Source organism: Tamandua tetradactyla, chromosome 2 (genome assembly GCF_023851605.1).
Source record: "Tamandua tetradactyla isolate mTamTet1 chromosome 2, mTamTet1.pri, whole genome shotgun sequence".
Lineage (NCBI taxonomy): Eukaryota > Metazoa > Chordata > Mammalia > Pilosa > Myrmecophagidae > Tamandua > Tamandua tetradactyla.
In genome coordinates this window covers 123,449,700-123,471,540 of record NC_135328.1, presented here as the reverse complement: position 1 = coordinate 123,471,540, position 21,841 = coordinate 123,449,700, and the positions used below count along the sequence as shown (strand labels likewise).

Below are 21,841 nucleotides of genomic sequence, written 5' to 3'. Positions count from 1 at the left end.
GATCGCTCCATATCAGTACCCAGAGAGTTTCCTTTGATTTAAACAACCGTGGCTAAAATATTGATTGGTATAGCTGTGGAGCACGCAGCTAAAGCTCTAATATGCAGGTGCGTTCTAATGACCAATTCTAAACCTTAACTGCTGGATATTTACGAATTCATTCAACAAATATTTGAGCGCCTACCGAGAGTCAGGGTTAGGCCTTAGGAACGGAGAAAGGATCAAAAGAGACACAGTCCCTTTTTTCACGTTCGAGTCACTGTAGGCTGTGGGGTCACCCAGGCGAGGACGCGCCCGCGACGCCGGGGGTGGGGACTGCGGTGGGCGGTTCCTAGCGGCGACTTCGGGGACCAGCCCAGTTGTGAGAGTCAAGGCGCCCAGCGAGCTGCACTCGGGGTCCTGGGAGACCACCTTCCCTAACGACTCAAGTGGGGGCCCGAGGCCCCGGGAACTGGGCCGTCCTCAGCGTGAGGGGACTCGGAGCGCGCTGACTCGGCTGAGTCCCAGCGAGTCCAACAGCCGGGCAGACGGGGCTCCCTTCAGAAGCTAGGCATCTCTGGGCGTCAACCAGGAACCTGAGCCGCAGAACGCTTTGGGGCCGCGGTGCGGGTGGCGGGAGCCGGGGGCGGGGCGGCGGTCTCCGCCTCAGCCCTTTAAATTCTGGGCGCGCGGGAACCGCGGCTCAACAGCCGCCCGCGGGCGGGGCCCAGTAGGGCGCGCGGCGCCGCTGCCCAACGCCCGCCCCTCCCTCCAAGATTCGCCAATCAGCAACGCTTTTAACACCTTCCCCCATCCTCCCCTTCTCGGGGCGTCTCAGACTCTTAACAAACCGCGCAGAGGACAGGCGGGGCGGGGCGGAGCTCCGGCGGGTGTGTCTCGGCCAGTGCCTACATCGCGCGCTGCCCCCAAGTTTCGAACTCAGTTGGTCCTCGAGGCAGAAAAAAAAATAAGAGCGGCGGCCAATAGCGTGGCAGGAAGGACCCGCGCGCAGGCCCGGCCCCGCCCCGCTAGGCTAGAAAGAAGTCCAGGCCCGGCCATTGGCTCGCGCGACCTGTCACTCGCCGCTGCGGCCAGCGGGCAGGGGCCTCGCGGTGATTGGTTCCGCCCAGGCGCGAAATGTAACGCGGGAAAAGCGGGAGCAGGGAGCGCGGCGGCAGGTTGTTATTTTCGGGGAGTCGCCGCGTCGCGTCCTGCTTTCCTGTCACTCCAAAGGCCAGGCCGCCTGCTAATTCCCGCCGCTGCAGCCGGTCTTGGGGAGTACAAAGAGCAGAGGGCGGGCTTGGCCGAGGCTTGGGGTCCGGCGCTGCCCGCCGGGTGCCGGCCGACCCGCTCCGCTGAACTCCTTTGGTGGCCGCTGCGCAGGAGGATTCCGGGAAACGTCCGCCTGCCATGAGCCGGAGGGACTGAGAGCCGGAGAGTCCGAGCAGCGCGGGCAAGCGGAGCGAGGGGCAGATCCGGACTCCAGGAGTGCGGCTCCGCGACGGCCGGCGCAGCGGATCGCGGCTGGGTGATGATCCGGGCTGTGGAGGCGGCGATGGCGGACAACCCTCCGCAGCCGCAGCCTGTCATCTTCTGCCACGACTCCCCGAAGCGGGTGCTAGTGTCGGTCATCAGGACGACCCCGATCAAACCCACGTGCGGCGGTGGGGGGGAGCCGGAGCCGCCGCCGCCGCTCATCCCCACCAGCCCCGGCTTCAGTGACTTCATGGTGTACCCGTGGCGCTGGGGCGAGAACGCGCACAACGTGACTCTCAGCCCCGGGGCTGCGGGGGGCGCTGCCTCGGTCACCTCGCCGGCGGCCACCGCGGAGCACTCGGGGCTTCGAGGCCGGGGCGTGCCCCCGCCCGCCGCCTCGGGAGGCGAGGACGAGGAGGAAGCTAGCAGCCCCGACAGCGGCCACCTCAAGGTGAGCGGCGCGGGGCGGTGCGCGGGGCAGCCGAGGGCCCGTTAACGGCGCGGCCCGGCAGCCAGCGGCGCCCGCAGACTGGGCGGGTGGGGCGGGGCCGAGTTTAAAACGCGAGGTTGCTTGGGCAGCCCGCGGGGGCGGGGGCCCGCGGCTGACAGGACACTGACGTCACTGCCGCGCGCCAAAAATCGGTCCCTGTGGGGGGGGGCGCTGTCACGTGACCCCAGCCGAGGGGTGGCGGGAGAGACCCGAGGCGTCCCGCTAGCAGGTGCAGCCGGGCTGGAGCGCAGCCTGGGATCTAGAGGAGGCCGGGTCAACCGCCACCGCGAGATACTCGGCTGTTCCTTGAGCCCTTTCTGACTAGAGAGGGAGGGATGGGCCTTGCGGACTTCGAAGCGTTTCCCTGAGTGTGAAAAGGGGAGGGTGGTACGCGGTTTCTTCTCCATCACAGCGGATTCGCAGGCCCCTGCCACAAGATGCTTATGCGGAGACCGCTGGAGAGCAAGAAGGGACTCCGGGGCACGTTCCTCAGGGGAAGTTCAGCCCTCGCTGCCTCGGATTCAGCCGGCTCACCACTTGCTGGGTGTTGAGAGTAAATGGAACGGGATGCTGTAGTCGCTAACCTCGAATTCCTCGCGGTTTTACATTGTTAGAGCTGAAAAGGAAGTGTTAGAACGTATATCTTACAAATCAGGCAACTGACGCTTAGAGGGATTGGTGAGGAGCTCTCTCCGAGAGCCATAACTAGGGAGAACTGCGACCACGGCTGAGGTTTGGTGTGTGTGACCTGACGGCTTAATGTATTCGGGGTGACTTTCTCCTGACTTAGCTCTATGGACCGTAAACTCCAGAGTGTCGGAAACATTCCTATCTGATAGACTCTTTGACTTTAATACCTTACACTCTGTAAGTGCAAAGGTGCTCACTGAATAAATATTTGTGGAATGAATGAATGGTGCTAATAAAAAGTGCCTAGATTCCATTTGTTAAGTGGACAGATAAAACAAGCATATAAATCACTAAAGACAACATATGAATCACCTAGGGGATAGTGTATTTATATTGGCAGATACTATATTTATAAATTGAAACAAGTATAGGTCATTTTGCATGTAAGTAGCAAAATTGTTTAAACTGCATTTGAGCTTTGAGGAAATTGATACAGTTAATTTTACTAATAGCATTCTTACTTAAGTGCTATGAAGTTCTAAGACTGTTCACTCAGACATACTTCAAGTTGAAAATATAGCACAGTAAATATTTGAAAGAGCAAGCAATAGAAATACTAGTGCTGATTGAAGAAAGTCTTCCATATACTTGTGGAAGATTTTGCATTTATGATTTTATTCTTACTTGTAGCTTATACTAATTTTGGATTGTCCAAGAATATTAATGTAAGCACATGTAAAGTGAAATTTATAGTTAGGGTCTTTTTGCCCTAAAACAGACTTATCTTCACATAAAGCTTTTACTAATGTTGCTAACATGATGCATGGGTATAGATTTTATTTCCCCTTTTCCAACCTCTTTTCAGATGTAAAATATACAGAAGTTATAAAGAATATGTAAAAGTCAAGAAGCTGTTTTATATTTCTCTTCTCTCAGTCTTTCATATTGTAGCTCTTTTATAAATTATTTCATGCATTAATTATAATATGTCCTTTTTTTTTGAGGAAGCAATTCAAATAACAGTTTCCAAAAATCATTCATTTAACTTCCTTACCTTGAGGGGGAATTGTCTAGAATGTACCTTTATTTAAGGAAATTGCCCAGTTGGATTTGTGGTCGGTATACTGGACTAATGATAACATTCCAGCCCTTTTGACTTTGTTTTGCTTAATAAAGTACTTGTAGTTCTTTATCTCCACAGGTATTACAAATGAATCATGCTGAGTCTGGTCATTTTTGGAAGTATGGATAGGAGACAAGTTTGTATTATTGCCAGTCCTAGTGACCCTTCTCCCACCTCACTGTTTCCTCCAATGGCCAGTTAGAGGTACTAACTGCTGTGGGTTTGAGAACAGTGTTTGTAGGCATTTACTCTTTCAGGCCACTGCTCTCAGAGAGATCCTGCATACCCAGTGTTCGCTTTCTCTTGCTTTCTTATTTGTTCCTGCCCGACACTATCCCCTGCCTGTGGAAAGAACAGCCATCATCTACTAACTTATTTTGAATTTTTATCACAGGATTGCTTTGCACTAATTTGATATAATTAAATATTAAAGCTGTCTTCTAGGTTGAGGAATTCTTAAGGGAGGAAAGGAAGCAGGTCTAATTTCCCTATGCTGTAGAATATCCCAAGTCTCCCCACCTTGTACCTCTTGTGCTTCTACTCAGACTGCATCCATGAGGTTATTTCTCCACCATGGGGCCTATGTGGTTTGGTTTCTCTCTGCATAGCCTCAGACACTATTGACCCTTTGGGCCCTGCCAGCTGCCTTTCTTGCTGCACATTTCAAACATTGAACTACACATAGTGTCCTTACAAATAGCTGATTAAACATAATAAATTTTGATCACCACCATGTTAATATTGTATTAATATAGTAGCCACTATATTACCTGGCACAGAGTAAGCACTTAGTAATGTTAACAGTAAAGAGCCATGCTCTGTATTGATTGCTTTGAATTTTTTAATTCATTTAATCTTTGCTTACCTGATGAAGGGGGAATAAGAGAAAAGAGGCCCCAAATTAGTTAAGATCATATGGTAAGTCGCAAAACTGATGGAAATGACTGGAATCTTCCAGGGCCCCTGCTCTTAATCCTGTTGCCATATTGCTCCTATGTATATCATGTTTGAATTGAATTTAGGGATTCATTTTTATTTTTTAACTTAAGCTGATATAAGAAGACTGGCATAATATACACTATTTTTAGTCTACTCATATCTCAATTGAGATGTTTATAAAGGTATACACAATACAATAGATAAATTCAAATTAAGACTTGGAAAGTTGTGAAGATAGGTCAAGATGGGGGTGGAATTTGAGTGGATACTGAAAGGGAAATATGATCAATTACATTGTCTCATTTTCTTGTCAAGGTACACACACCTCCCTCTGAGACTTATTTTCCTTTTTCTTCCTGGTTGTTTTTGTGCATTTTATTTGAATTTTACTCGTATAAAAGTGTGTCAAGGTCTTTTAGGTATTTTAGTCATCATATAAATATAAAGTTTGAACATAACTTTTTAAAGTCTAAGTAAATGCATACATTATTCTAAATGGCTTGAGAAGTAACCCACATTTTATTAAAGAATTTTTTTTAGTTATTGATATTGGAAACTTAAAACACTTTAAAAATCACCAGTTTACATTCTGGAGGTAGATTTGGTTTTAAAAGTTAATGTTTTTCATATATGAAAAACTTCTTGGCAAATTGTCATTTTACTTCTTTCTAGTAGCTTATTTTGTAGCTGTTGCCACAAAATAGCAATAGGATGTTTTAGGATTTCTTACTAATGCTGCTTTTTCTGGCAGATCAAAGCAGTCTTGGCAAGATTTATTCCTTAAGGTACAGGTACACTTGTTGCTGATAAATGAATATTCTGTACATGCCTCATCCTCGTCATTCTAGGACCCAGGCTGAAAGAGCATCCTATACCTAGGACATGCAGGTCTCAAGGCACATAGAAAAGAGAGAGAGTTCATGTGATGTCTCTCTTTCTTTCTTTTTTTATTTTAGTTTATATTAAAAGCTTTATTCAATGGTTTTGTTAGTTTTCCCCTACCCAGAGATGTGGTTGTCTCTGGACCTTGTGTCTATTTTCTGGGACAGGCTTGCTCAGGAGTTCTGAGAAAAGCCTGGGTAGGCCATTCCGGGTGAAGACACACACACATGACGCCCAGAGCCCTCTTATAACAGCTGAGATGAGGATCAGAGAGCCCTCTCCCACATAAGGGGACAGCAAAGTGATTACCACCTAGTCCGCCTGAATTGAAAGTCATGTGAGAGGCCTCAGAAAACAAACTGGAAGTTGTCTTTCCAAAGCACTGAAACTCATTTCAGAAAGATCTTGGCAGAATATAATACAATCTTGAACACATTTCATGGGTAAATACTTCTTTTACTTATTTCTTATTGTATTTTAGCTATATACTTTTAAAAAATGTGTGTGTGTGTGTATATATATATATATATATATTTTTTTTTTTTTTTTTTCACATGGGCAGGCGCTGGGAAATGAACTCGGTTCTCCAGCATGGCAGGTGAGAACTCTGCCTGCTGAGCCACCGTGGCCCTAAAAATATATTTTTATTGAGACGTATCCATACACCAACCATATTATACAATCATTGGCTCACAATATCATCACATAGTTGTGTATTCTTCATCCTGATCATTTTTAGTGCATTTGCATCACCCCAGAAAAAGAAGTAAAAATAGAAAAAGAACTTCTATATCCCACATCCCTTACTCCTCCCTCTCATTGACCTTCAGTATTACAATCTACCACATTTTTATCCTTTATCGTCCCCATTATTTATTTTTATCCTATTTTTTTTTTCACTTATCTGTCCATACCCTGGAGAAAAGGAGCCTCAGATGCAAGGTTTTCATAATCACACAGACACATTGTAAAAATTACATGGTTATAGTCTTCTTAAAGAATCAAGGGTTTATGTGATGGCTCTTTGAGCTTTTGCTCAAAAATCACGTCACTTCCATGCACATTTTACTGACCTAAGCAAGTCCTGTGGCCAAGTCAGCCTAATTGACACAAAGAGAGAGTGGCACTTTTCAGTGTCCTAATTTCTTAAACTCTCCAGCTCTCAGTGTGTCTAATGTTTTCCTCAACTGAAATTTTTTTGCCCCAGGTAGCAGCAGGTTGTTACCTGCCTTATAAGGTTTTCAAGGAATACACTCTGCATATCTCCTTTTCTGCCATGAGAGAGTTTGAGTTAGGAGAAACAAAAACAGAGATCTTCTGTTATTTCTTTAGGTATCTCCAAGACAGGTCAAAATAGACAAATCCCAATGGAACAGGAATGAAAGTCCAGGAATGAACCCAGTGGCCAATTGATTTTTCACCAAAGGTGTGAGGTCCATTAAGTGGGGAAAGAATAGTTTCTTCAACAAATGATGTTGGGAAAACTGGATATCTACATTAAAAGAATGAAAGTAGGCACCTATCACACAGCGTATTCAAAAATTAACATAACATGGATCAATTACCTAAATATGTTATTGCTTAAAACTGTTAGAAGAAAAGGGGGTAGATCTTCATGACCTTAGATTTGGCAATGGATTCTTAGCTATAATACCAAAAATACAAGTAACAATAACAACAGCAAAATAGATCATTAGACTTCATCAAAATTAAAAACTTTTTGGCATCAAAGGATTTCTTTAAGAAAATGAGAAGACAGCCTACGGAATTGGAGAAAATAGTTGCAAATAATATATCTAATGAAGGTTTAATATCCAAAATATTTAAAGAATAGCTATAGCTCAACAACAAAAAGATCAATTAAAAAATGTGCAAATGACTTGATTAGACATTTCTCCAGAGAAGATATACAAATGGCCAAATAAACACATGAAAAGCTTCTCAATATCATTAGTCATAAGGTAAATGCAAATCACAACCACAGTGAGGGCGATAGAAATGAAACGCAGACACAGATGCTTGGAAATAAGCTAAGAGATGAAATCCAGAGTTTTCTCTGGAGAAGGTAAGTGAGGACCTGCAGACACTTAAGGAGGAAGTCACTGGAATCAGAAGCTGAAAGCAACAGGAGTAAGGACCAGCAGATGCCAGCCATTTGCCTTCCCAGCTGGCACATATTCCAGAAGCAAGCAGCCTTTCTTCAAATTCAAGAGATCATCTCTCACCCTTTCTCCAAAGAAGAAACAAAACCAGTTGCACTGTAAACCATAGATGTTTTTCCTCAGGGGCTTCAAATAGTTTCCTATGCAGTATGTCTTATAGCACAAATTAAATCCTAACAAAAGTTGCAGTGAATTTTAATTGTATATTTTAAAACCTGTTAAATGTGTGTGTTTTCTGTACCCAAGCAAACTTTAAATGAAACCTAAAAATAAACAAATAGATAAATAAATAAATAGAATGGGAGAAAAAACCCACAATGAGATGCCACTTCATACCTACTAGAATGGCTATTGTTAAAAAGATGGAAAATAAGTGTTGGAGAGGATGCAGAGAAGTTGGAATTCTTATACATTGTTTGGAATTTAAAATGGTGCATCTGCTATGGAAAACAGCCAGGTGGTTCCTGTTCTAGTTTGCTAGCTGCCGGAATGCAACACACCAGAGATGGATTGGCTTTAATAAAAGGGGATTTATTTTGTTGGTTCTTCAGAGGAAACGCAGCTAACTTTCCACTGAGGTTCTTTCTTACGTGGAAGGCACAGGATGGTGTCTGCTGGTCTTCTTTCCAGGCCCCTGGGTGCCAACAACTTTCCCCGGGGTGACTTCTTTCTGCATTTCCAAAGGCCTGGGCTGAGCTGCAAGTGCTGAGATGAGGAATGCCGAGCTGCTTAGCTGTGCTACATTACGATCTCTCATTTAAGCACCAGCCAATTAAGTCAAACATGACTCATTGCAGCAGACACGCCCCCTAGCTGACTGCAGATGTAATTGGGAACAGATGAGGTTCATGTACCATTGGCTTGTGCCCGCAGCAACAAGACTAGGTATGCTCACCTGCCCAAGTTGACAACTGAATCTAATTAACACAGTTCCTCAGAAAAACTAAACAATTACCATATATCCCGGAGTTCTGCTACTAGTTGTATACCCAGAAGAATTGAAAACAGGACTCAGATACTTATATACCAGTGTTCATAATAGCATTATTCATAATAGCCAAAAGGTAGAAACAACCCAAGTGTTCATTAGCAGATGAACGGAAAAACAAAATGTGATATGTCCATACAATGGAATATTCAGCTGTAAAAAGGAATGTTGTTTTAACATGTACTACAAAATGGATGAACCTCAAAAACCTGCTAATTGAAGTAAGCCAGATATAAAAGGACACATATTATGTGATTCCATTTTATATGAAATATCTAGAATAAGCAAATTCCTAGAGGTTACCAGGGGCTGGAGGGAAAGGGAATGGGGAGTCACTGCTTTTAATGGGTTTGGGATGTTGTGAGAGTTGGTAATGGATGGCGTGAAGGTAGCACAACATTGTGAATGTAATTAATACCGCTGAATGGTACACTTAAAATGATTAAAATAGGAAATAGTATTTATATATATATATTACCGCAATTAAAAAAAAAAAGAAACAATTCGTTGAGAAAAAGATCTATTTTGCTCTCTTGGAACCAGGGATAGGGTCCCACATTACCAAGTCAGGGAGGGAGATGGGCAAAAAGTAAGTAAAAATGCCCGAAAGCTTATCTACTTCTTTTTAAGTTGCCTTTTCCTTGATTCAGTGTTAACTTGGTGCTGTAAACCAAAGTTGATACTGACAGTTTTGCTCAAATTTTCAGTGTCTCTCTGGAGGTATAGATCCTTGAAACCACTTACTGTACCATATCTGCTGAGGTCACTCAGAAAAGATTTTTTAAATGACTTTTTATGATATTTTGCTTTAATGAGTGGAGTCCAGAGATAATATTAATGTTGATCAAAATTGTTAGCAGGATGGAATCCGACGTGGTAGACCCAGAGCAGATACTGTCCGGGATTTAATAAATGAAGGAGAGCATTCGTCCAGCAGAATCCGTTGTAACATCTGTAATAGGGTGTTTCCGCGGGAGAAATCGCTCCAGGCTCACAAAAGGACTCATACAGGTAAGTCAAAACAAATTTTAGAGAATGCCAGAAGTAATACTTCATTGGAAGCTGACTTGAGTTTGGGACTGTAGAGTAATGTTGAGTTTGGGACTATAGATTAATTTTTTAGTTGTCTTAAAGTCCCCTATAAAATTACTGTTGTCTTTGAAGTTTTCAAAAACAGAGCACTGTGTAGTAGTTTCTCTTTTGGGGGTGACTAGTGGTAGTTTTCTGAACATGTGACTTCTAAAGTGTCAGGGTAAGTAATCTAGATGTCACAGGCATGTTATTGCTCCTTTTAATTTTCTATCCCTCTGCCTTCCTGAATTTTACTTGATAGGCTCTTATGTTAACTGTATGATTGTTAAAACTCATTCATGGACAAACACTAAAACCTATAATTACCAAGTTTTTAATAGAATTTCTAGAACCCACAGTGTGCCATTAGTGTTTGATCTAGCTGTCAAGTTCACGGTGTACTGATTTTTCATAATTAAATGTATTGTAGGCAGCTGTCCCAAGGTTATCATTTATCTTCGTTAGTATCTGGGAATTATACTTGCATTTTAAGTACCATATATAGAGCCAAAAAATAACTTTTTGAGGGCCCTTGTTCTCTCCATGGGGAAGTTGGCCCCAGAAGAAGGACCCTTATGGTTCATCTCATCATTTACAGATCTGGAACCTGAGGCCCCAAAATACCAATTACTATTGGCTTACAACCTCTCATACCCTTAGGTCTAGAGCTCCACTGGCCAATACAGTAGCCACTAGCATATGTGGCAATTGAACATTTGAAATGTGGTTAGTCTATTTGATGAGCTGAAATTTGGCTAGTCCAAATTAGTATGTAAGTGTAAAATACACTTAGTATAAAAAAAAGAAGTAAAAAATCTCAATAATTTTTTAATATTGATTATATGTTGAAATGATATTTTAGATATAGTAGGTTAAATAAAATATATTATTAAAGTTAATTTTCTTTTTACTTTTTAAAATATGCATTCTCTATATGGCTCTCATTCTATAATAATATTTCTGTTGGATGGTACTGATCTAGAACATGGGCCTTTAACCCTTACTCCTCTTATTTTTTCTACTATGATTATGGTCTTCAACTTTCTTTTTTCTTTCTTTTGGTTTTTTGAAAGATGCGCTTTAATACTATGGTGAATATAGTTTTCTTAGCTACAGCTCTGAAAAAGGGTAAAATTTTAATTTTGAATCTATAAACTAAGGTGGCTAGAGGTTTTGGCTTTAGGTACTATTCAGTAAAATTTTTATTTAATGAAATATCTGACTTTGAGAATTTTTGTGTTTTTTTTTCCAATCTAACTACCTTAAGGTGCCACCCAAAACTGGTTTGTTGACCACAGAGCGCTTGTTGCCAGTGTAGTGAAGACTCAAGACGATGTGGTGTAATAAAAAGAGCCCTGTGCCCCAGTCCTGGGCCTACCACTGAGGCCCTTAAGCAGCACGTCACCTGAGACCCCCTAGGCATGTGCCTACTGCGCCACATATCATGGAACTGACCCAAGATCCCTAAGGTGTAGCTAGCGCTAACAGTATGTGCTTTGACAAAGCTTTTCTCTTACAATTTTAAATAATCCCCCTATATCCAGTGTTTGATTAACTCATATCCAACTATTATAATCCTTTAGTATATCTCTAAATAATTAGAAATTTAGGGAGGACTTGTCACTTATCTGTTTTCTGAGTCAAGTGGGTGAACCGGTGTATAATTGTTGGTTAAAGTATGTTTTTTTGAGAAATAAGTTTCTTTATGGTTGAACCACATTTACTGAGTACTTTCTCAGAGCCTCACACTGTACTGTGTAGGAAATTTAAGTAGCGGGTAAGGTATAATGAATCTCTGCATTAAGAAACTACTGTGATATATAAACAGCTCCGGGTCCTAAGTTAGCGAAGGGATAACTCAGTTATGTGAAGGTAGAGGAGGCTGGAGGAATTCCGCTGAGAACCCAGAGCATTGGGAAGATTTCAATGGGCAGAGAAGATGTTCAAGGAGTAGAATAAGCTGGGAGGAATCATCACATGGCTGGAATGAATCTCCAGGAGGGAAGTAAAGATTCTTTCTTTCCTTTGCCCCCCAACCCAGTAGTTAATAAAGTTGGTGGGATTGTATGCAGTATAGATATTAGGAGTCTTCTGTTATCTGTTTGTCAGCAGATAATTTTTCAGTTGTCTAAAGAGTAAAATTGAGTTGGGGGTGGTTTAGAGGGTCATTGGTATGACAAAAGCAGGGTTCTATGCCAGCTACTGGGAATGCCAGGGGGAAACTGGAAGCCAGCTGGAAGACTGTTGGAGGGTTCATGTGAGGTGGGAGGGGGCTGTTAGTCTCATCAGGGGAAGTTGCAGTGGAAAAATAGGAATGGGAGACATTTTAAAGAATCAGCAAGAGCTCGTGATTTGGGTTATTGGGGATAAGAAAATGGTATAAGTCAAAGATAATAACTTTAAGAATTTGTACTTTGCTACCTAAAAGCTCAAGGCCTAAAGAAAATACTATGTTTCCAAGTGGACAACTCACTGATCTCTTCTAAGTGCCCTTGTTGACATTTCCATTTCTAGTTCTGTAGAGGTTGTGATGTGCTTTATTGTTGTTTGTGGTCTGACCCATATAAAGATTGATTTTTTTCTTGACCCCTTCCCTTTGCCTTCTCACCTTATTCTCTCAAAAATAATATATACCATCTGTCTACACAGGTGAGAGACCTTATCTGTGTGACTATCCAGACTGTGGGAAAGCCTTTGTTCAAAGTGGGCAGCTCAAGACGCATCAGCGTCTTCACACCGGAGAGAAACCTTTCGTTTGTTCAGAAAATGGTAAGGTGTTAGATGTTAGATTGATAGAATAACTAGTTGTGAGTTAAAACTTAAAATATCTTTCACTTGAATTTTTTTGGGGGAGAGATTTTTGATAAATTTTATCTTAAAATTTTATAAAACATCATAAGCTTTCTTCCTTGCTAATTATGAGCCATGCTGAATTTCTTTGAAATGATTGATTTTTAAAAATAGTATTCTTTTTAGATGGAAATATTAAAGGGAAAATAAAAATAATACCCAGTTATGGGCAGTAGAAAAGTCTGTAAGAGTATATACTGTCTTTAGAGTATCTGTTTACTTTGGTTTTGAACTTTTTAACTATTAACCTGAAGTAAGCACATAATTGAATTTTTAGTAAAGGGGGAAATTTTTACCATCTTAATACCACTGCAAGTAATATCTTATACGATGCTTTCTTATGCACATTTTTATGTAATTACATTTGAAGTTTAGTACAGTTTTGTCCTGTTGCTCTATAATTTTCTTGATTCCTGTTACAAATGTTTACTAAGAGTATTTCATCTAGTGAATTTGTGTAATCTGTACTCAGTGATTGCCTCAAGAATAGATATTGGATATTTGTTTCTTAAATTTGCTTGTTAAAAATAAAGCTGAAGGGAATGTATTCATACTTAAAACTTTGTTCATCTTTTGGGATATTTCCTTATAATAGATTCCCAGAAAGAAATTTTTGTGTCCGAGGTTTTGAAAATTTTTATGACTTGGACTAAATCACTTCCTAGTGGTGCTGACACGTTTGCATTGCAATTTATGACTGAGATATGAAAGAACTGTCTTACATCCTCCTCATTAGCATTGATAATACCAGGCTTAATTTTCTTTTCTCCTCCCAGTTATACAATGCTAAACCTCACTGTCTTAAGTTACTTTTTTTTGTAAAGCAGTGAAACTGTTTTCCGTGTCTGCTGAATGGACAGATTCATCTGATAAGTGTTTCCCTCTGTGTTTTGAAGGCTGCCTAAGCAGATTCACCCATGCAAACCGCCACTGTCCGAAACACCCTTATGCCAGGCTGAAGAGAGAGGAGCCCACAGACACCCTCAATAAGCACCAGGCTGTGGACAACAAAGCTGCCGCTGAGTGGTTGGCAAAGTAAGGCGCTTTCCATTTGGCCCACTGTAAAAATCTCTGTTGGGAGCTTGGCTTTATGTTAGGCACTTTCATCATTCTCTCATTTACATAAGTTGCTCTGATGCACATTTTATAAAATAATTTGAATTTGTGGCATTTTATTTCTTTAGACAACATACTTGCTATGATGGGATTAGGATCTATGTGTGATAGAAGACTACAATTTGATATTAACTAACTGGAGTGTCTCAAACCACAATTTACTTTAAAAGAAAAAGTTTTCCCCTTTGATCAATAGGTACCTTTTAAATAACATTGCTTTTCAAGAATGTTTAAAGTATATTGGTTTTCATTTGTCATTAGTGCAAATTTTCATTTTCTTTATCTTAAGACTTAGATATGTACTGATTATAACAAGGATAGAGGTTGAAGTTTTTGATGTGAAGATCCAAAAAGTACCCAGTGAATTTTTTTTTTTTAAATGGCAGCCAGGAGGAGGCCAGTAGTGAAAAAAATCTCCTCTAAAGATACTCTGATTTAAGGGTTCATCTATTGTATAAAAGCTAACAGCATCTGGTCATGCCACTCCCCACCATCACTGGCTTCCTTGCTCTTAGAATAAACCTGAAATTGTTAATTGTGCTATAAGAGCTCTCCCTACCCCCAGGCTTCTCGATTCTCAATTCCACTGTCCTGTTGCTTCAGGGCCTTTGTGCATTCTGATCCTCGTGCCTGGAGTGCCTGCTTCCTTCTTCATTTAGATAGTCTTTGCTCACCCTTCATTCTTTCTCAGGTTAAACTTCTCCGGGAAGGCCTCCCCTTTCCTGTTCGCCATCCCTCTACACAAGGTTAGACCCGCTTAGTAGATGCTTTTATAACACTATTTTCTCTTTCAAAACATCCATCACACGGTTGTCTCCAGTGTGACTTCCTACCCATTTCCTGACTGCAGAAAGGGTCCCCTGGGATTTCCCTTTGGAGGAAGGGCTTTGCACCTTTATTGGCTAATTGAGGATGTGAGCATTCCATTCATTAATCTGATCAAGTTGTTAATTAATTTTTAGACTACAGATCAAAATGTGAAAACATTTATGTTCAATCATATTTGTCTTGAATGTTATAAATATATATATTTTTTTAGTAATTTAGGGAAGGGCGAGGGAGAGAGGGATTACATTGCCCTTTGCATAATTCACAAAAGCAGCTGTGACAGCCTCTAGTCTTTTACTTCATTTCAAAATTTTTTCCAATGATAAGGAGAGTGTTCTTTAAAAAAAAACTTTGCATTTCACCAAGGATGTCTATGACTTCATCCTCAGTATGTTCCCAAATCTGTGCTGGTGTTGAAAGGACAAAACATACTGGTGGATTTTTCTACTAATATTTTCTGAAGCATTATTTTCCCAACTTTTGAGCTTTTTCCCTCAGTATAACAAAAATTGAAATCTTATGTGTATTATTGAATTGTAAATAATTTTATTTTTTATTTCTATCTGAAGAGTTACATTTTATAAAAAGTTTACAAATAATGGTTATTTTGATTTTTTCAGTATAAAAAGGTTGCCTTGATGGCATAATATGTAATGCTAATTGCTTGTAGAACAGTTAAATGTAAGTATTGAAATTTAATCTTTAGCTGCCATCTTGTAGATATGAATAAATGTTTATTAAGCAAGTATTCTGTATTTTATTGCGTTGTACACTACAACTGTAAGCCAAGGAATTGACATATATAAGATGTGTATACTGTTTCTATAAACCACAAACTAAGAATGATAAGTTATCAGTATAGTTTAGTATTTGCTAATTTTACTAGTCTTTTGTTAAGTATATGTAGTAAAGTCATAGGGATTATAAATTCAATTTGAGTTAAATTTAAAAACCATATGTTTTACGAATAAAGGGCCTTTAAGATGACCAAAGCACTGAAGTCATATATTTGCTGTAAAATAATTATGAGTTTTATTTTTCTGATATTGAAAGTTAATTAATGAAGACTTGTTTCCATTAACTTGAAAAAAAATCCATCATAGACATATTTATTTGCTCAGTGTCTGTCTTTCCTGCTGGACTGTAAGCTCCATGAGGACAGGGATTGTGTTTGTCTTATTTACTGGCATTGTTTATGGGCCTTGATGAACATTTGTACGGATAAACTCCATATTTTATTTGGAAAAAAATACATAAAAATCAGATAACAGAACCTCAGAATACTATTTGATTACTCAAGTGAGGGAAGGTTTGTGGGAAGATGTTTCCACAGATATTTTCAGCTTGGGTGAGAGGTCCCATGGGAAGCTTAAACAAAACATCTCCCTAAGTTCCCTCCCCCTTCCTCCTGGCTGGCTTCCACTGCTCTGTCGACTCCATTTTTGCCCAAGCTAGAAACTTACTGGTCTTCATCCTCCCATTCCCCCATCTACTCAATGACAGGGTTACATGGACTCTACCTCTGTAACAGTTCTCAAGTTCAGCCACCTAACCCCTCTCAGACCGTTCTCCATGTTGCTGTCAGAGGATCCTTCGAAAATGCTGACATGATCCTCACCAGAAAGTCTAAATCCTATGTTGTGGCATTCAAAGCCCTTCTCAACCTGGTCCCTATTGACCTCACTAAACTTTTGCCCTTTTCCTTTTCTAGTCAGCCTTCAAGGCATATGGGATTATTGCATTTCTAAAAATTTTAATGCCTCTATAGGCATTGCTAAACTTTTCTAGTTTGAGAATTCTGGTAGTTGTACTATTTATTATTTCTTGTATGTAATTTTTAATAGCTTTTTGAGGTATAATTGAAATACTGTAAATAGAGTTTAACAGATGGAGTCATACAGTATGTACTTCTATTTGTTTGGCTTCTTTTATTCAATATAATTATTTTGAGATTTAGCATACTCTTTTATTGCTGAGTAGTAGTCAACTGCATGGATATACCTCAACTTGCTATTCATTTACTTGTTTTTGGACATTTGGGTTGTTTTTGGCTGTTACAAATAAAGCCACTGTGAACATTCATGTACAAGTCGGTACATGAATGAAATACATTTTTGTATGTAATATATACTGTCATTTAAATTTGGATTTCTTTAGTTACCAACAGGGTTGAACATCTGCACATTCTTTTGTGAATTATCATAAATTCTGTTATAGAATTATAATGGTGTTAAATTTTTGAAGAAGGTGTTCAAAATAATGTTACAGGGCAACCGATGGTGGCGCAGTGGCAGAATTTTCGCCTGCCATGCCAGAGACCCGGGTTTGATTCCTGGTGCCTGTCCATGCAAAAAAAAAAGAAAGAAAGAAAGAAAAAAAAATTAAATGTTACAGACATTAATTCCTTTGTCCTATTTTGTTGGTTTACATTTTTACGTAGTTAACTGTCATTCTTTTCCTTTATAGTTCCTTATAATGCTTTTAGTCCTTAGAAAGTTACCATTTCTCTCTGGTTAGGGTAAATTTCTAGTGACTACTTTTTTCTACAGTTTCTAATTTTTACTTTGGTCAACTTCATATGTGATCTGTAATGCAGCTATAGTTAAATGGCAAAATGTACCTGATTCGAGAATTCAGTGTGAGATCCAGAACTGCCTGTTTTTTTAATTTTTTTTTACATTTTTAAAAAATTTATTTATTTATTAAAAAAATTTAACAAACGAACTAAAACATCAATATGATCATTCCGTTCTACATATATAATCAGTAATTCACAATATCGTCACTTAGTTGCATATTCATCATTTCTTAGAACATTTGCATCAATTCAGAAAAAGAAATAAAACAAAAACAGAAAAAAAAAAGATTATACATACCATACCCCTTACCCCTCGCCTTCATTGATCACTAGCATTTCAAATTAAATTTATTTTAACATTTGTTCCCCCTATTTATTTTTATTCCATATGTTCTACTCGTCTCTTGACAAGGTAGATGAAAGGAGCATCAGACACAAGCTTTTCACAATCACAGTCACATTGTGAATGCTATATCATTAGACAATCATCGTCAAGAAACATGGCTACTGTAACATAGCTCTACATTTTCAGGCAGTTCCCTTCAGCCTCTCCATTACATAATTGAATAACAAGGTGACATCTACTCAATGCATAAGAATAACCTCCAGGATAACCTCTCCACTCTGTTTGGAATCTCTCAGCCATTGACACTTTGTCTCATTTCACTCTTCCCCCCTTTTGGTCGAGAAGGTTTTCTCAATCCCTTGATGCTGAGTCTCAGCTTATTCCAGAATTTCTGTCCCACCTTGCCAGGGAGGTCCACACCCCTGGGAGTCATGTCCCACATAGACAGGGGGAGGTTGGTGAGCTTGCTTATTGTGTTGGCTGGAGAGAGAGGTTGCATCTGAGCAACAAAAGAGGTTCTCTTGGGGGTGACTCTTAAGCCTAAATTTTAAGTAGACTTGACCTATCCTTTGTGGGGTTAAGTTTCGTATGAACAAACCCCAAGACTGGGTGCTTAGCCTATAGCTTTGGTTGTCCACACTGCTTGTGAGAATATCAAGAATTCAACTTGGGGAAGTTGAATTTTTCCCCGCAGAACTGCCTGTTTTTGATTATGGGAACCTGAGCAAGTCCCACAACATATTTTTTCCTCTGAAAATGAATGTGCTAAATGTGAAATCACTTGATAGCTTTATAAACAGAAACACATAAAGTAATACTGTGGTGAAGGACTTTTTTTTTTTTTTTTTTTTAAGAAAAGCCAACATCTGAGAATTTAAAGTATACCATGTAACTAATACATATTTATTTTATAAAGGTATTGGGAAACGAGAGAGCAGCGTACCCCCACCGTGAAAGGAAAGCTTGTGCAGAAGGCTGACCTGGAGCAGCAGGATCCTCTGGAATACCTTCAGTCCGATGAGGAGGAGGAGGAGGAGAAAAGCATTGCCCAGCGCAGGCTGCAGGAGCAGCGGGAGCGCCTACATGGGGCCCTCGCCCTCATAGAGCTCGCCAATCTGACAGGAGCGCCGCTCCGACAGTAGCCCAGACATGGACTCTTCCACTGTACAAAAGTACTGCCCAGCCTCCTTACAAAGTAAATCCTTGGGCATAAGCTAAGCACCTTATTTGCTTATCCTAGGCTGCTATTCTGTAGAAATTTATGAAGAATGTTATCACCCCAAATTATGGGGTGAGAGAGAATTGCACTTTTTTTATATGGAAATGGATTTGATGTAAAATTTAAAATATTTGTAAATATGGGACTGCACAGTACAGGGTAGAAAACTACATATTGTGGGAAGCTAGATTTTGCAAGTTTAATGCATTCATTGACAGCAGTTCTCACAGGAAGCACTTTCTGAATAAGACACTTGGTTGAACAAGCAGAATGGTACACATGGCCAAAGAAGGTTGAGATAGATTATTTATAAGATCATTTTTAACAATGTATATTAGTATGTTTAACAATACTGTAAACTGACGCAAGCAAGAAAGTATAAAATATGTGTGTAAGATAGATACTTTTAAATTGCAAAATAGTGTGCCCAGTAAAGCAAGAGAAATGGGAAACTGACTATTTTGGGAGGTGATCTAATTTATGGATTCAAAGAAAATAGGCATTTAAGGATCTTGGTAAGATGCATAATAGTTCACAATTTTCAAAATTGAAGTAAAATCAGTCTTATTCTATCTTTTTGGGATTTTATGACTCACTGTGATGATTAGGTTTGAAAAGCACTTGTCATCCCTAGCATGTTAACTTGGGGACTTTTGCACATTCCATATTTCTCATTTGCTGAAATTGAGTGATTAATCTTGCAAAGTCTAGGTAATATGGTAACTGGTGATTTTTTTAAATATATATTATGGGCCCTGTAATGAGATTGGCACTTGGATTTTTTTAATAAAAGGGACATCTACAGGGTTGTTTTGTAGTGTACTGTTTTAGATCTTTTGTTAGCAAACACTAAATTTTAATTGTACTGCTTGTTTAGAATTTTAGCAAATGGAAGCCTCCATATTTATATTTTCAGTGCATAAAGCCACCTTCTTGCTTTATTTCAGAATAACATGCCAAGCTATTTTGTGTTCACTAAATTTAGCTATCAGTTAAACACTGCAGAAAATATTAGCTATTCAAATAAGTAGGCTTCTGGAATAGTTTTAACTGCAAGTGTATTAACTCGTGTTGGTTTTAAACCATTTTCCCAAGTAGATGAAGTTATTAAATACCACTTTATGTACTGAAGCATGAACAGAAAAACCAAGAGCTGAGCAGTCCACCTCCTTCATGTAGGCGTAAACGTGATCATTTTAGCTTTTGTTTTAAGCAGAAACTAGATAACATGCATAGCATGGTATTTTATAGATTGCTTAATTGAAGTAAACCTCAGAATAATAGAGGGAATATGGGCTCTTCAGTGTGCCTTTTATTTTCTTTTTTGAGTTAAAGTGGTATCTTACTGATGTAGTTTATACATTATCTAGGATGTAGGCTTCTTTATCCAAAAATCCCAATGTGTTGCAGTACACAAATGGTTTAAAATATGTAGCCATGGGGAAGGGGAGGTATGTAAATGTCTTGAAAAGAAAAGTAGCAAAAGTGTGAAAGAAGGTATGGTAGTAACAAATAATGTGTATGATGAGGACATACTTTAAAAATGTAATTCCTCTGTACAGTAAATTACAAATCTTGAGGGATTTTTTTTTTTTTGGTGATGAGAGAATTTATATTTGTAATGGTCTAAGAATTTTGTTCGTAATCTGGTATATAGAATTTTAACTTGGAGCACTTATAAGGATGGTAAGAGAGACTATAGCTTCTGAATTTCTTGGTTTAGGTTTCAACATTTCCTCTATAATTTTTCCTTTGAAATATGATTTAAATGAACTAAAAAGCAACACTCATCAGTCTTGGGAAATTTAAAATTTGATAAACTTACCTGAAGAAGAAAGGGCAGTAAGAGTTAAAAAAATACAAATGCTTGCCAGTTCACACATAATACAGTTTAAGGCCTTCAAAAGTAAGGGTTTTTGTTTGTTTGTTTGTTTCTCCAGTCAGCTTTTTCAGTAATAGTTATATTTGCAAACATATTTTATTTGTATAATTGGAACAGTTTAAGAAAATCTTACAATATTTACTATAGAAACATTTTTAATGTTCTTTTTTGATATAAGCTATATACTTGGACAAAGTACATCGGCATCTAAAATTTGAGGTGTGTTAAGACTGCTTTTTGTTTTAAAAATGTGGTTTACATTCAAATTTTTGAAGTGTTTTATGAGTCATGGCAGAGTTAACAGCATAAGAACAAACGTGCTGTAATTTTAAGAGATGCTTTTAATAAAAATTTATTTTAATTTAAAGTACATGGTCATTCTTGAACCCTTTTTAATAAGCATGATACAAATAAAATTAAAAATAGAAAGAAAAGGCACATGCAGCCCTACATTCTAACATTTTTATTTTGGTGTGTTTTATAGTTCCTCCAGTCTTATCCCAGCATGACTTTTGCATTGTTAAAACTATAGTGTGAATTGCTTTTTTCTAACTTTAAAGTTATGTCCCTACTGGCTCATTATTACAGTGTCAAAAATACACTTGTGTAGATAAGTAATTTAACTATTGACAGCCTGATTCCAGGCCTTAAAGTAACAAGGATCTGGGATTTCATTTCACTTATATTCAGGATGTGTTCTACCTTGGGGTTACCTTCCAAGTGTCTGCTCCGAGCCTTCTCCCTCTTTACTTTTATAAGAGGCAAACAAAATGTTTTTCTTTTTTCTTCAGTTATTCTTGGTAGATCTTTTGTAGCCTGTGCTGGTTTGAAAGGAAGTATGCCCCCTAAGAAAAGCCATGTTTTAATTTAGATCCCATTTCATAAAGGTAGAATAATCCCTATTCAATACTGTATATTTAAAACTGTAATGAGATCATCTCCCTGGTTGATGTGATTTAGTTAAGAATGGTTGTTAAACTGGATTAGGGGATGACATGTCTCCACCCATTTGAGTGGGTCTTGATTAGTTTCTGAAGTCCTATAAAAGGAGAATGAGAGATTCAGAGAGATTCAGAGAGAGCAGAGAATGCTGCAGCACCATGAAACAGAGTCCACGAGCCAGCAACCTTTGGAGATGAAGAAGGAAAGTGCCTCCCGGGGAGCTTCATGAAATAGGAAGCCGGGAGAGAAAGCTAGCAGATGATGCTGTATTTGCCATGTGCCCTTCCAGCTGAGAGAGGAGCCCTGACCGTGTTCACCGTGTGCCTTTCCAGATGAGAGA

The 21,841-nt window shown here is 39.5% G+C and overlaps 1 protein-coding gene across 2 annotated transcripts; it reads left to right on the top strand.

Annotated features, from left to right (window-relative positions):
* Positions 1–1,043: 1,043 nt before the first annotated feature.
* On the top strand, positions 1,044–20,892 carry ZNF367 (zinc finger protein 367). 2 transcript variants are annotated; one of them, XM_077148725.1, is made up of 5 exons: positions 1,044–1,906; positions 9,527–9,680; positions 12,390–12,509; positions 13,487–13,625; positions 18,375–20,892. In XM_077148725.1, the coding sequence occupies exons 1-5, from the start codon at positions 1,511–1,513 to the stop codon at positions 18,598–18,600; spliced, it is 1,035 nt and encodes a 344-aa protein (XP_077004840.1). In that variant the 5' UTR covers positions 1,044–1,510; the 3' UTR covers positions 18,601–20,892. The 2 variants fall into 2 exon arrangements, with proteins under 2 accessions (XP_077004840.1, XP_077004841.1); XM_077148726.1 differs by having other exon boundaries at positions 1,045–1,906; positions 9,530–9,680.
* The last annotated feature ends 949 nt before the right edge of the window (positions 20,893–21,841 follow it).